This window comes from Ambystoma mexicanum, chromosome 7q (genome assembly GCF_040938575.1).
Source record: "Ambystoma mexicanum isolate Mex_15411 chromosome 7q, UKY_AmexF1_1, whole genome shotgun sequence".
Classification (NCBI taxonomy): Eukaryota; Metazoa; Chordata; class Amphibia; order Caudata; family Ambystomatidae; genus Ambystoma; species Ambystoma mexicanum.
In genome coordinates, this window is record NC_090941.1 from 883,136,359 (window position 1) to 883,152,614 (window position 16,256).

General features: G+C 46.1%; 1 protein-coding gene across 3 annotated transcripts in view; it reads right to left on the reverse strand.

The window, feature by feature from the left end:
- Positions 1-16,256, reverse strand: part of LOC138527989 (glutamate carboxypeptidase 2-like) — an 898,418-nt gene that overhangs the window by 847,740 nt on the left and 34,422 nt on the right. Inside the window, exon 1 of one of the 3 annotated variants that reach the window (XM_069639405.1) lies at positions 13,358-13,519. The exons of the other annotated variants lie outside the window; for them this stretch is intronic. Coding sequence (XP_069495506.1) covers positions 13,358-13,442 — 85 coding nt within the window. The 5' untranslated portion in view covers positions 13,443-13,519. Of the gene's footprint in view, positions 1-13,357; positions 13,520-16,256 lie in introns of those variants that run through there. 3 annotated transcript variants of the gene reach the window in all.

Consider the following 16,256-nt stretch of genomic DNA (forward strand, 5'->3'; position numbering starts at 1 on the left):
AAAGAGAAGAAATTGATAGAGAAATAGCGGAGGAAAATGAAGGGAAAAGAGAAGAAAGGAGAGGGGGGATTGGAGGAAGGAGATATGTATACGGAGACACAGGAGTAACAACAACATCAGCACAAAGGGGGGGAATTGGAAAAGATGACAGGGGAGGAACGGACCTAATAGACTTGGAATCAGTAACGATTATGGGAAAAAAGACAGACTGGGGGCTGGAATTAATGGAGGATTTTTGCAGTGAAGAGGGAGAAGGAATAGAGAAGGAAGGGAGAGAGAGTGAAAGGGAAAGCCTAGATAAATTATACATCACACGGACAAATAGAGGATCACCATGGATCTGCAGGAGAAAGGAAGAACTAGAGGGAAGTGAGGAGGAAGAGCAAGGAACAGCCGAAAGGCACACACGTACAGCCACACCGTCACCATCCCTTCCCACATGCTCCAATACCTTACACTCATTACGTGCAACATGCCCATCCAACTCGCGCTCTTGCCACACGAACTGACACCCTACGCAGGTAGGCTTAGAGACCTCCCCGGACGCAGGCAGGGAGAACGTGTGCACACGCCCACAGTAAATGATAAAAGAAAGGGAAGAGATGGAGGAGAAACAGTTACGAGCAGAAGAAACATGGACCCCATTGACGTTGTAGAAGGCAGGTCAGATGAGGAGGGGTGTACGGATTCGATCGTGTGGGACCCAAAGGGCCTACCGGGAAACAACCTAATGCCACTTCTGGAGAGGGGAGAGATTAGACCACAATACGTCCCCTGGAAGCACGCAGACAAGGAAAATATAAAGTGCAGGCTCCCATCATTAAGCGGAGGTGCTGGAAAATGGATATATGAAATGGAAAAACACACTGCAGGACAGAAGTTGGCAGTGGGGGATGTAAAGGGCCTTTTAATATCAATACTAGGGGATGCAGCAGATGACATTTGGAAGAGAGCAGGCTTCCCCGGGGTCACAATAACAAACACCTCACACGATGGGGCACCATTCGCAAACTGCAGGTATGCATTATGGCAGGCACTGAGGGTACAGTACCCGGACACGTCAGACATAGGAGCAATTACCTCACGCAAGATGCATGAGAACGAAGATCCTGTTGATTATATCCAGGAAATTCAAGAGAAGTGGCGCATGGAAACTAGAGAACAATGGGACAAGGCACCAGCAATATTCTATCATATACTAGTACAAGGGCTCCCAGAAGCAGTTCAGAAACAATTGAAGAAAGTGGTGGGGATGGAAGCAAAAGCCTGGCCAGAAATACAACTGACAATAGTACATCATTGTAGGACATGGCAAGAGAAAATGAAACAGAAGGAAGAGGATAGAAAAACGGAAGAGGCTAAATTAGTACAGAAAAAACTTACTAAATACACGATGGAAGGTGCACTAATAACTACACCTGCAACATTGACTCAAAGCCCCACGCAAGTAGTGGCTGCGCAAGATCCCTCCCAAATACAACCATCACAGACTGTAACACAACAGCTTCCGCCACCCCAACCATACACGGCCAACATGGGAGGAGGATACTCAACGCCAGGGGCGGGGTATTATAATTACAACAGGGGAAGGGGAGGAATGATGAGGGGGAGAGGGTACGGATATAACACTCAACAGCAGGGGGGAGGACTTAGAAATTTCTACCCCACGGGACAACCAGCATACCAGGACAACCCAGGAAGCTTTCCATGGCAGAACAGGGAACCACCGGTGTGTTGGATTTGTGGATTGGTAGGGCACATGTCACGCACGTGTAGAGTAAGACCAGGCACACCGTCATGGAGTGAACAGGGACAACAAGGGCCCGCACAGGACCAGCAGAACACTTGGCAACAACAGAACTTACAACAAGGAAATGGGCAGCAACAACTAGTAACACAACAACCCCAAGTACAGCAAGTACAGCAATCTGCCCAAACCCAAGACCATAACATAACCTCTACCAATACACAACTACAGCAAACACAACTGGGAAGGGTGACGGTCCTGGAACACAAGCCTTACACAGGAAGTGGTCAATCATTGTACCCTCAATAGGACAGCCCACAGACGGCCTTGGTGTGTCCCATCCTCTCGGTAACACCTAATAGTGCGGAGGAACCACGCATAGAGGTAATGATAGGTGACAAAAAAATTATCATTTCTTGTTGACACCGGGGCGACTCGGTCTTGCATAAAGGAAGGTAAATTTAAAATGTCAGGTGAAGCCATGAATACCCAAGGATTCTCTGGGGCTAGGGGGTTGGTTCCCTTTACTGATAACGTTCCCTTATCAATAGGAGATTATGACATGTCAGTGCCACTTTTGTATTATAGGGCCTCACCAGTAAATATACTGGGGAGAGACATAATGAGTAGGTTGAATATGACGATCTCCTTTACGGAGGACAGCATAGTTTGCTCCACTCCAGGAATTAACATGCTCACTGCACGACAAATTATGCAAGCATACTGCGGACAGACAGTGATTAGGGCTGAGCCAGTAGATGGTGAACTGTTCCAGTACGGGACAGACATGGCATTTGCATGGATGCCTGGAATAGAAGGAAAGATATGGAGAAGGCCAGCAGTGTATTTTTTTAGACCAGAAACAACAGCCAATGAACCAGAAGGAAAGGTGATTTCAGTGGACATAGAGAGCATTATAGCAACTGCTGATTACATTGCAGTACATGCCCAAGACAGAGAAGGAAGAGCATGGAGGGCAGTGATAGCACTAGCAGAGGGATGTAGACTCACCCAGGTGTCAGACGAGGAGCTCTTCTCCGAAGGAAAGGAAGAAGGTGAAATGGTGTTTATGATGAGTGTAGAAATATGGCTAAGAGTGTCATACAAACAAGTGGCACAGAAAATTGCAGTGGCACTTGAAGCACCCACATCCACCCCAGTTCCCTTCTTTGAGGAGGATATGGCAAAGGTACCAACATCATTATGGACTACTAGTCCCTATGACGTGGGGTGCATAAAAAGTATAGGGGGAGTAAGAATAAAATTGAAAAAAGGTGCAATACTCCCCAGAGTGAAGCAGTACCCACTATCAAAAGAGGCAGATTAGTTGCACTGATCTTGGCGTTACAGGAAAGCTTTGACAAACGAGTGACCATATATTCTGACAGCGCATATGTCACGTCTACTGTCCACTCAGGATTGTCCAAATGGAGGAGAAGAGGGTTTAGGAGAGCTGACGGCACCCCAGTGCAACATGCTCTCTTGTTGGCTGAACTAATTGAAGTAATAAATAACCCCCAAGAATTAGCATTGGTCAAATGCACCGCACACACTAATGGAGAAGATCATATCTCAAAAGGAAACGCAGCAGCAGACGCACATGCGAAGTATGCTGCATATGTTGGTGAGATATGGAACCCCCCCCAGAGTCAGAGAGAGGGAGAGGGAGGGGGATAGCTCAAGAGATGTTGATAAGAGAAGGGTACACCCATCTCCCAGCCACACAGATAATGGAGCTACAAGCAGCTGCACCAATGGCAGAGAAAGAAATATGGGTTAAAAGAGGATGTACAATGTCATCAACTGACGCACTATGGCGCCAGGGTAACACTGGAAAGATGGTAATGCCATTGGCACTATTGAACACCGCCCTGAGCCAATTACACCACCCAGCCCATACAGGCAAGGAGGTCATTGCAGCACGAATTAGAGAAGACTGGTTCTGCCCCGAGTTAAATTCCCATGTGACAAATTTTATAAGCAACTGCCTCACATGTCAACAATTCACGGCCGGTCACACGCTGAAGGTGATAAAAGGTACTATACCCCGGCCAGAGGGACCCTTCCTACATATCCATATTGACTATGTTGATATGATCAACGTATGTCAAGGAAATAGGTATATGATTGTAGTAGTATGCCCGTTCTCCAGGTGGATTGAAGCAGGACCCTGCTCACACCCAGATGCATTCAGAGCAGCTACATTTCTAGTGAGGGAGGTCTTCCCCAGGTGGGGAGTGTGCGAGGTACTGCGGTCAGACAATGGCCCACACTTCGCCAATGAAATGTTCCAGCACATCACATCCTTACTGAGCATCAAACATAAATTTGCATGTGCATATCACCCGCAGGCCAATGGTATATGCGAACGCCTGAATGGCCTACTAAAAGAGGCAATTGCAAAAATACAGCAAACAACAAAGAAGAGTTGGTTGTATTGCCTCCCGCTAGCCCTATTTGAGTTGAGGAATAGGCCAGGCTCCGACCACCACCTCACTCCTCACGAGGTGATGACCGGCCGTCAAATGCGCCTCCCCCTAACGCCAACATCAAGAGCATTCACCGACTATGAAAATACTGCAACTGTTCTCGGTGATGAAATGTACCAATATGTGTCTTCTTTGATTACTAGTGTAGTGTTTGTGTCTCAACAGCTCGAGCACACGCGGGGCGGGTCTAAGAGTGAGCAACAGGAAGACGGGGACAAAGAATTGGGAAAAGAAAAACTGTGCAAAATTGCTAAAGGGGACCACGTGCTACTCCGCAATTTCAACAGGAAGTGGAACAGCCCACGTTTCACTGGCCCCCATCTGGTAGAGGAAGTATCAACGAGAGCAGTAAAGCTACAGGACAAACGCGCTTGGAATCACCTACACGACATAAAGATCTGCAAACTCCAGACCCGCCCTAGCGTCACCGACAGGGCCATTGGGAGAACAGCAACGACATTTCCAACGGAGGAAGAGACTTCTACCACAGCCAATGACCTAAGTGTCCCCCTACCATACCACCCCCCAGATTCCCCAGAGACAACTACTGAAATAGAGAAGGGCAATCCCCATACCGCCCACCCCATGGTCACACGATCGAAGAGTAAAGCGACCTCCACCAGTTGAGCCCAAAATCCTCTGCCTATCGATGTCCTACCTAATGCTGTAACCATCGGACTAAAGGACACTATCTTGCACATTTACACATGTAAACACTTGAATGTTCTCTTTTTCTTTCTCGCACATGCAGGTATCGCATATTATTGTACTGTTTAGAAAACAGATTACTAACGAAGTTCACTGCCCAGGAGTAGATGCTACCCTCAGACGATAACCACCCTGAAGAGCTATCACACCAATTTGTCTATCACATAAAAAGGCCAAAATACCTGAAAAGAAGAAGGGTACGTGTCTACTACACAGCATTTCTCCTGGCCATAGAACAATCCATGCCCCACCTCCACCCATACTTGCCTGTCCTAAGAGATAGATCGCTTAGATTGGCGTGGGAACAGCTCTTCGCCTGGGCACTGAACGACTACTTGATAGGGAGAGCTTGAAACCAACAACTAACACCAATAACAAGCATATTGAGTATTTTCAGGCGGGCAACTTTAACGTCGCAAGAATTAGCTGCTGGACTGCAGCAAGGTTAGAGCAAAATGCCGGTGAGACTAGCATCTGTAATAAAAATGATAGGGATTTTGATGATCACCGGGTTCTTGGCTGCCTCTGTATGGCAGAACAGTTATGCTATCAATATTTTGGCTGTTCCCAAACCTAATATACCCCCACCCCCGGCTGCAACAGGTGTTACGTCAGGTGGTACTAGCAAAACTCCACACAAGGGAAATAGAGTTAAACGCAGCACATACTCAGATAACAAAGGTATCGACAACTACATACAAGATTCAGCACACGTCTCGAACAACATGTGGTACAAACACATGACTCAAATAGGCAAGCAGACAACAGAAGATAGCTGCTACGTCTGCTCGTTGATCCCATACGCCATGAGCGCCTCCCGAACTTTCGTTGCCACAGAAATAGATGAAAAGACAGCACGATGTATAATATACTTGGCACTGTTCCAAACAAAAGGGATATTTCAAGGGAGCACGGTGCACCTGGTATGGAAGACGCGAGACACATATCCATACGAAAACAACTTCCTCAAGACTTATTTGAGTTACCACAAGACCAGTTTACATGCTGAAGCATTCAGATACATAACAAGCGGCCTTGAAAAAGGAGAGACAAAGAAAGTAACACTACAATACCTACCATGTGATTGGTACGCCACTGAAGTTCCTGGTAAACAAGGATGTTGGGAAAGACCACTGATAACCATAATAGGGAAGGTGTACCTGGATAACAAATGGGACATAGGAGTGGTTGGCAGCAACATGATAACGAGAGAGGATACTGCAACTATTGCTGAACACAACAACAGATGCTGGACGATTTGGATCAAGTACGCACCCATGCTGACATGGATAGAAAAGGATGAAGACCCAATTACAGTACTGCCGCTGTCTGCACCTAAGGTATGCTATCAACATAGAGGAGAAGTGAACGTGGTGTACAACACCAACTGTGCAAGCGTGACGGAGTTACCTGAGGGGGGAGTGGGAACAGCGGTATTAATGGACCATTACTGGGCCTGCGGAGACAAGGCATACCACACACTGCCCCCTCTGTGGAATGGTATATGCACGATGGTACACGTTAATGTACCATCACTAGTGGTACCCCAGAAACATGTGAACATGGCAAGCTTCCCTAAAATGGATGAAGGAAACAAGAGATCTGTACAATCCCAGAAGGGGCCAGATGACCAAAACAACGGCGACGACACTGTCCTGAATAGAAAGAAAATACAAGGAGAACCTCTGACAGTAAATTACCTATGGGGAAGGTCGGAAACAGCACTCACTTCAATCCCACCAGAACACAGACTATTCAGCAGAGCAGCGATGTTTTTCTCCTCAATAATACATCCAGGACTACAGGCTTACGCAAACGCAAAATGGCTCCAGATAACTCGATGGGAATTAATGATGACAATTAATTCCACAGTAAATGGATTCAACGCAATAAAAGAGGAACTGCGAGCAGTAAGGATGGTAGCACTACAGAACAGATATGTACTGGACCTCCTCACAGCAATGGAAGGAGGAGTTCGCGCAAAGATAGGACAATCATGCTGCACATTCATTCCTGCTAACGATGCTGACAATGGTACACTGACAGAAGCAGTATCACAATTGGCCCAGATGCACTCCAAAATGATGAATGAAAGTAAAGGTGTGAAGAAGGATGACAGCTGGTTTTCGCTATTATGGTCATGGATGCCATCGTGGCTGTCGGACGGACTGAAGATTATAGTTGGATGTACTATTTTGGCTGGAGCTGCACTGATCATAATAAGATTTTGGAAGGCCCGGAAGGCACGCACCACAGACGAAATGATCGAAATGGTTGGTATGCACCCCTTGATGCCAGCAGACGACGGCCAAAACACAGGCACAATAATAAAAGAGAGAGAGAAACTGCGCAACCAGATCATCACCAACCACCTGGACCCGCCGTCTGTGAAACTCGAAAACCCAAGAAACCCTAGGAGCTACATAGGGAAATGGGTATACTGCACACCTGGAGGAACACGTGCATACATGTATTGGTCATTTGAAGACCATGTAAACCACTATGGACATTTGGGAGGAGTAACTAAAATATGGAGAGTGAGAGGAGATAAGGAAAAGGATATGTTTGTGGTCGACAAGTCGACCAGAGGGGGGACTGAAGTGGGAAAATGGAACACAAGGCTCCCACCAATCCCCTCACGCCCCTGGCCTAGAGGATCACGGCCCAGGCACCCGCCACGAGAGGAGTTTGCCCATCTACCAGACGATCAAATGCCCTGGCACAAGAACATACGGATGTGCCCACCAGCCTGTCCTGCCCATGCCAACACCTGCGGCATGGATGAACTCGACTGAACCATGCAGCAGTAAATGAACACATCGTTAGAGATGCCATGACGACTTAGCCACAGGTCAGCACACCCGTACAAACATGCACACTGGACACTCCCACACCAATCCACACGAAGAACATATTCAGTGCTACGACATAGATGACGGACACACTCACTGACGCGCACCTTTATTATTTTTCACATAGGCTTTTCAAATGCTGAAAGACGCATAATGAACTCATCTATAACGCTTGCTCACGCTTCTCCTAAACCCATGCATTGCAATAAGAAATATAACGAAGACACGATACTGGGGATAAAACAATAATGATACCATAACCTAAAGCGCGGTGTATCAAACGTTTCCACCTATGCACCAGGCCCAAGTAGGCCGCAAGCAAGAGTTCCCATGAACATTGAATGAGCAAGAGTACAGTTGCTGACCCTGCAGAATAAGCCCGGCAATGACTGACAGTCAAGGGCACAATGTTGCAATCTTGTATGCCGCAAGCCGACGCCAAGGTCACACCTGCAATTAAAACCAGGCACACAGTAGAAAATACAATATTAATTGTGCAGAATTCTGCCTCGACCACGGTCCCACCTCACGTGATCAAGCCAAATCTGACAGAGTGCCAGGCCCAGGAGGCACCGAAACCCCCCATTTCAAGACACCGGCAGATACAATGAAATGATCCAATGGACATCTGCGGCGGTGGGAGTAGTCGGCCTTCAGGCATACCAATAAATCTTCACGTTGTCTGCACATAACCTTAGTGAAACATTGTTGCAAATGACAGGTGCACCACGAGCTGGGAACAACGATGGTCCCAGACTGGGGGGCTCGTGCGTGGACCAATCAGAACATGAGGCTCTTATCACTGACGCCATTAGCATTGACCAATCCCCAGGGATCCTCATGTAACAATTTTCATGTATCAATTTGAAGGGACAACCCAATTATACCACCTGACTAACCCTCAACCACTAACAAAGCTCTCTATACGTATGCTATACTAACCCTACCACTCGAGGAGCCAATCCAGGGCGGCGATAGGTTTTTGCTAAACTTTCCCAGGGAACGCGAGTAGCGCGTCATACTAAGATAAAAAGGGCCTGCGAGCCCATCGACGGAGAGAGTGTCAGGACGGACGCTTACGTTCCTTGACCCATCCCTGTCGTTTGTTTAATAAACAGCAGAATCACCTTGCTTCTTGCGTGTGTCTCATACTCATTTTTTGGGATATACGGGAGGAGTTGGGGCCTCCCTGCCCAGAGGTCCGCGGACGGCCCAGCCGACCCCGGCAGAATTCCCCCCCTCCCCCGGACACATATTTGTAAAGCATAATGATCATTAAGCTCCCAAAATGCTTTTTGGTTTTAAGTAAAGCATCCAGGAACCTTTGTCTTAGAATGAAACCCTTTCATGGCTTCTCAGAGACGCACAACGAGCAGGCCGGCTCTAGCACGGGGGCCAGGAGGGCCAGCCCTACCCCCCTGGCCACCCTCTGGCTCCCTAGAAAGTAGACCATGCCTGTTGGACCTGAGGGAATATGGGCGTGAGGGTGGATTTCACTCTACATATGCAGCTGCAACCTCAGAGATTTCCTATAATGTTGCGTGCAAGGGTTAAAAGGTGTACATATTTTAAAACTAAAAAGCAGTATTTAAATATTTCCTAAAGCGTGCAATCAGATGTGGATTTAATATTTGGACCTGGGACAAATGACCAGGCCCATTCCCCCTGCTCTGCCTCTCTCCCCCAAATACATACAGCAAGGGCTGCACAGGCCCTCACACTGAGGTTGAGTCTCAGAGGAAACTTATTTAGAACAGGAAGTGATTAACAGAAAGTAATTAGAGATGGGAAAATGTAACGGGTAGTGAACATGGCTGTGGCACTTTTTTCTTTAAATTATATAGGGTTTTAACAAGCTATTTAAGTGTGATTGTTGGGTGATTAGGATACAGAACAAGCAGTGTGAAACAATGAGCTTGTCATGCATTTCATTTCATTTTGTGTCTGTATGAGATTTTTGTAAATTATCATTAATGCCTGTGCTGGTAGCTATATGCTTCCATTGAGGATGGGGAAAACAAAGCTAAAATCATAGGGGATCATTTTCCAAGCAAAGCAGAGTGAAAGAAGTGGTGATAGATGCATTTAGCTCCACTTTTTATGACCTGTATGATTTGACATGTGAGGTTGGAGACCAGAGGTCCCCTGCTAAATCAGATTGGTTTTCCACCAGCATGTATTTGCATGTTGGGAGAAAACTAATGGATTCCTCTGGGATCCATCTGACATTTACACCAGGTAAAAGAAGGCAGATTCCCCAGGAATCCTTTGTGGTTAGCTCCCACAATCATTAATTGTGGAAGTGATTTACACTTTCCCAGACACATAGTGAAAATGTAAAGAGCAAAGGCGATTTTCGCCTGTGTTTTTACACTTTACTTTTCCTCTACTTGGTTGAAACAATTGCAATTAATGAATTGCCCCTTTTGCAAAAAGTGCAAACAGGAGTGGCCCTTCCTATGCAATTTAGGATTCAAAACAAAATGCCCCTCTTACTCTTTTCATCAACACGTTTCTACAATGATGAATACATTGTCAGGTTGATTTATCATTTGACATGTGCATTTTTAAAGTAATCTGTATAAAATTAAGTATTATTCTAGGTATTCAAAACCAAACTTCAACATATATTTGTACCAAGTTGAGCTTGGACGATGCATGGTCAAGTATCTAAATTTCAGGCTAGGCTCAAATTCTGGCTTTACCGCGCAAACAAAGTGTTTGATCCTGTACAAATCATTTAATTTCAGTATGTCGTACCTGCTAAAATGAGGTGCCCCTAGAAATGATTAATTTTGTATTATAAACAATTCCAAACGCCCCACTCATGGTTTATTAGATGGGCAGCACAAGCATTGGAACCTGCCAAGAACACACACGCACACACACACACACACACACATCTTTCTTTGAAAATATCAGGCTGTATTTATTGAACAAAATTGTGTTATTCAATAGCAAATCAAAGTAAACACATCAAACAAAAAGTCATCATAAACAATTGCATATTATAACCAGTATGTACCAGACAATGATGTACATGATGTACAGGGGCATGGCAGGGGAGCAAGGCCCTCTCCTCCCTGCCATGCCCCTCCAGGAGTGATACCAGGAGGCTGGAAACCCCTCAAACTGCACAGTCTGCCTCCTGATGCAGCTCTCCCAGAACTAGCCGTCTCTCTTACATGCTAGCACTCCCTCACAGACACCCTCAACTCAATTAAAATGTGCTGCAAAAATGCAACCTAATTTTCTAAGAAACAAAATCTCCTATTCCTTACTTCAGTATTCTGGGGCAAGGGGGCTAACTTTCACATAAAATGGAGGGACCACAAGCACCTCCTCTGGGGGCTCTTGGGAGTAGCCACAGTGTTCAGGAAGGCATTGTTGGGCGAACACCACCATCTGAGATGGTACAAAGACTGGGGGCCTCACTGCTCAGCCCTCTCAGGGGAGGTGGAGGATTTATGACCCTCGATGTTCCCCAGCCAGGCTAAGAAAGACATGCTGGGGGCTGGTCGGAGTAGGTGGGAGTGGAGGTAAATGGGAATGGCGATTAGGGGAGCTGAAGGAAAGAGACTGACGTGTAAGGTGTAGGAGGAAAAAACATAGTAGCAAGGGAAGAGCAGATGGGAAGGGAAAATAGGTAGATTGATTTTGTAACACTAGGTTCCTTGCTTCTGCTTTTGCTTTGTACTTTTATTTTTTTATAGAGAGGTGCAAATGTATTTTTCAAGATCTGGGAAGAAATCTTTGCTGGATCACAGATCTGGTAAATCTGGATCGACGGCAGCACTTTCTTTAGGGTGCTCCTAGACCCAAAACCAATGGAAATTTCGGTCCCCCTTATCAGAAACCTGACCCACACAGATGAATATTCCTGGAGCCGGGCCCGAGCATGAAAGGGGACAGCGAGGTCATCCAATTTTGATTTAGACCTCTTGAAATGCCTAGACTCTAACAGCATGATGAGCAGGCGAAGTCTGAAACATGTTGTGGTGACAGGCCTCACAATATTCTTTGGGCACAAAACCATGGAAGGGGCCAGTGCTGGCACATCTTCTTGAGAAAGACCCCATGATATTATTGGGGCAAGCAAAATCAGCCTAAAGGAGGGCAGTGTGGGCATACAATGTTGTGATAGACCCTAGGCACTAGAAACATAATGGGCGGTCCGAACTGGCATATATTTGTGTGACGATTCTTTCAGCACCAACAGTTTGACTGGGATCATTACCGACATATTTTTGACAGGCCTTGTGATATTCGTTTGGACACTGGCAGCAAGCAGATAGATTGTACAGTGCCAATACTGGCATACACTGCAACAAAGCCTCAGTTGTCCTCGACCTCAGCCAATAGGAAAATGTGTTGCAAAATGTTCTTGTGTGCTATTGGTGAACTATCCAAGTATTTTATGTGTCCAGTAAAATAACTTAATTCCATTCATTGCTTTTACCAGGAACCAGTTGAACACGATCACCCCATGAGTTGGCTCTCACAATGTGTTGACTTAATTCAGCAAAAACATACCAATTCCCTATATGCTCGTCAAAACTTGCCGCCGTGCGGAGCCTGTATTATTTGCGAGTTGGAATATTGGAGTGCGGCTGCCCACACGGTCTCTGGTGTGTGTGTGTGTGTGTGTGTGCAGGAGAGAATCTTGTGCTGCTGCCGCCATTGCTGTTCCGGTTCTCGAGGGTAGCTTGCAAATTGGCCTGTGGCACATGTCCCATCTTATGTGTGAGAGAAAAACTGGGGCCCACGACGTTTCTGTTTCTTGTTTAGGCGACTTGCAGGAGATAATTCACAACACATTTGAGGGGCACTGCATTCATGAGGGGCACGGCATTCATGTGAGGAGGAGGGGTTCATTCAGGGAAGGACATGGAATCAGTCAGGCGGCAATCATCCTTGCACCACCCCTCTGCAAACGTCGCGCGACCAAAGTACCGCAGCGAGAGTAATAAACAGTGTAAAGCCCTGCAGTACGCCCAGGTACCTGCATGAGGGAAGGCATATTTTTAACTGGTGCTTTGTGGATCTGAGGAAGTTTTATACTTGCAGAGCAGGGGCGGGGAGGTGGGTGGAGGTCAACAAAGAAAATATTGGAAAACATTTTCCGTCGTGGAGGCTGGTGCTTCACAGTTACGTACTGGGACGAGGAAGAGGGCTGTAGAGGTAATGAGTTAAATTGCTTAGTGGAAGGCAATTACAACATCTGACATAATGCACTGTTTTTTTTTGTTTTTGTTTTTTTACAGCAAAGCCAAGCACCAGGAATGCGGCACCCGGCCGGGTACACCCGTTTACAGGGAGAGACAGAAAATACTTCCAGCTGTAATTGTTTGCAAACACGTATGCATATAAAACCCAGATGTGAGCTGGCGGGCGCCGCTCTCCTCAATACAAGAATGCATTACGAAGGACCCTATTGGTGGAAATTAAATAGCGTCTCTTTTGAAGTTTCCACGGCACATACGGGAAAGATTTTAAGTGGACACATGCACTTTAAAACGGTTTGAAAAGTTTAGCAAATGGATAGTTAGATCTGAACTTACCTACTAGAAATCCGGTGAAAAAGAAAGCAGCCACTGCTGCAAACAAGACACACGTGCGCTGGCCAGCCTTTTTTGCCATTTTCATGCACTTCGGGTGTGGGCTCCGTACTCAAAGATGCCATGCACGGATAACAAGCATTCCCTTAAATGTCCCTCTGAGAAGGCAGATCATTCCCATCTAGCAAGAAACTCAGCAGCGCCACCTGCTGCTTTCCTAGTGAAACGTCTCCATTCAACTTTTCCCCACTTCTACGTGCAAGGCTCGCATACCTTTTAGGGAACATGGAGATGCTTCGATACATTTAACTCTATGCTGGAGACCCTCACTTCCCAATGGCTCACTGCTTTTCCCCCTCAAAGTTCCCAATGACAGCATCTTCCTAAAGGTACACGGATTGATGCATGATTGGCTATTGGCTGCTTCAAAGCTTTCACCTTGTTAGGGACATCAATTCACCCAAATGCCTGGGTTAGCGGAAGTGACCTCAAGTGACTGGTAACATCACAGAAAGTGACATCACATGACAAAAACTGCTCCCACCATAAATTAGAAATGTAGTTAGTATATCAGAGAAAACAGTTCTTAGTTACCAACTATATAGTGTCTGGGATCCTGTTCTTGCCACTGGGTCTGGTTATGGTATGAACAGGACACACCCAGCAGAGCCACTAAAGTCCAGGCGAACTGATGTATTCGGCAGTGCAGCCGGATCTGCGTCGGTACTGACACTGTATTACACATAAAATCATTAGGGCACATTGCAAACAAGTGTGCACATGGGAGATGAGACAGAAATATACTATACAAAGATGTGTCTGATCTACATGAGAGTACATCTCCAAGATACACAGCTTTGTTTAAATGGCGCAAATAGAGCATAGAACATGGGCAAAGTGGGCAGAAAGGGTGCCAATAAAAACAGGATGTATGAAGCAAGTTACCACCGAAAGAGTGCAAAATGTGCCAAAACCAATCCACAAAAGAGGAGCACATGATTTGCTAAAAACAGCCTTCAACACTTGTTCCAATCAAAGAGTGGAACAAGCGCCCCGAACAAGAGTGCAACCAATTCACCCACTTGAAAAACGGACCTTGGCCCCTCCAATCACACCACCCAACAGAGTTCATAAGGCAACACATGGCAGCATGAACACTTCAGCAAAACGACAGGGCCACTGAGCTTAATGCCTTTGCGATGCCCAATGTGGAGAGAAAGGATACACGTCATGTTATGTTGCATTTGTATAGCGCCTTCTGTCATAGTGTATGGCTTTGAAGTGGTTTGCCTGTCAGAGAGGCAAAGGAGGAGTATGATAGAATAGTCATTAGTGGTAGGGAGAAGCAACGTTGGGCAGATAGTTGGGATGAGGGCGAGGGATGGATAAGATGCACAGGAAGGCATTGGAAGTAAAAAGGTAGAGGAGCTCTGTGTACAATAGGACCAAATTGATTGTGGGGCTCAACTGTATTCTATGGGGCGCAGCGCCAAGAGGAGAGATAGCTGGAGTGGGGGATTGTCTGGACATTGCTCATCGAATGCTGAGCCTGGGGTTGTTGAAGCCATGGCCAAGAAGCCCTTATGCTTACTTCCACACCCTCCTCCCCCACATGACCCCCACCAACATTTGGAAGGGGAAGTAAGTCAGAAATCCGAATTTGCCAAGTTTGCAAAAGCTCCTTGTAAAACAAACAATTTTTGGTTTCCGCATTCATGTCATGATTAACAAAAACCTAGGCAAAGGCTATCTCTACTTCAATTGGCAAATGCAGAGGTCAACCAAAGGTACCGGATCCCACCACGTTCTACTGGAGATAAAGTGGGAGGGCTGTCTAACATCAACTACACTGTCAGGACATGGCTTACAGCAAATAGTTCTGCTACTTTCTGCCTTGCATTTCGTTGCCACAGGCTCCTTTTGAAGGGCCATGCGTAGAACAACAGGGATTGCCCAGTGCACACTAATGAGGGCATTAAACTAAGGTCTTACTGCGATCCTTTCATTTGGCAGACAACATCCATGCTCCACGATTCCCACACAAAGGAAGTCATGGTAAGGCCATTTCATGACATTGCTGATTTCTCCTGTATGTGGTCCCATGAATTGCATCTATTTTCTTTTTAATTAATAATCATGGTTTATAAAAATGTAACCTTACAACTATGGAAATATTCAACAATTTGAAACAGAAGAAAAAAAACCATTTTGTAGCACTTCTTACCAGGGGGAAACGGCCCCCAGTCTAATGACAATGTGAACAGCACAAAATATAAAACATAACATTCTCTTTCGCTCTTTAAGAAGCGAGCCCCTTTTCCAGCATACAAAATACTTCTTTCAAGTATGCAAGCAGAGCAAGTGTAATGGAGACCCGTTCTCCTACCAACAGAAGAACACACCAATCCTCTACAGACAGCATAGCAAGTTGCGAGAGAAGCCTTCCCATCCACCTGCTTCACCTGGGGCATTACACAGTCTGCATTCAAAGTTTCTTAATTGTTTGTTTGTTGTCCTTACGTCCGTGATTTCTCTTGTCGGCAAGAGATTCAGACGGAATCTCCTGAACTGACGTCCGAGCGGTCGACTTGGAAATCTTACTAGATATTTAGGCAGTGTTCTTCTTGTACTGCACTCCAAGGCACGATGACCGTAAAGGTTCTTTGTGGTCTCAATTTCACAAGTGTCTATCCAATCTTGGTCCTAAAGCTTACGCTTCACCTTTCCTAGCGTTTGGTTCAGAGATTCTTCCGATGAACACAAGTGATCAAGAATTACCACACAGATCAGTTTCCAGTTATATAGAGAAGATTCTGTTGTTGACCAAAGGGCACTGTTCAAAACTTGAAAGCCCCCTTCTGGCTCACCCAATAGGCATTTACGAAAGAAGGCCAGGTTTTTC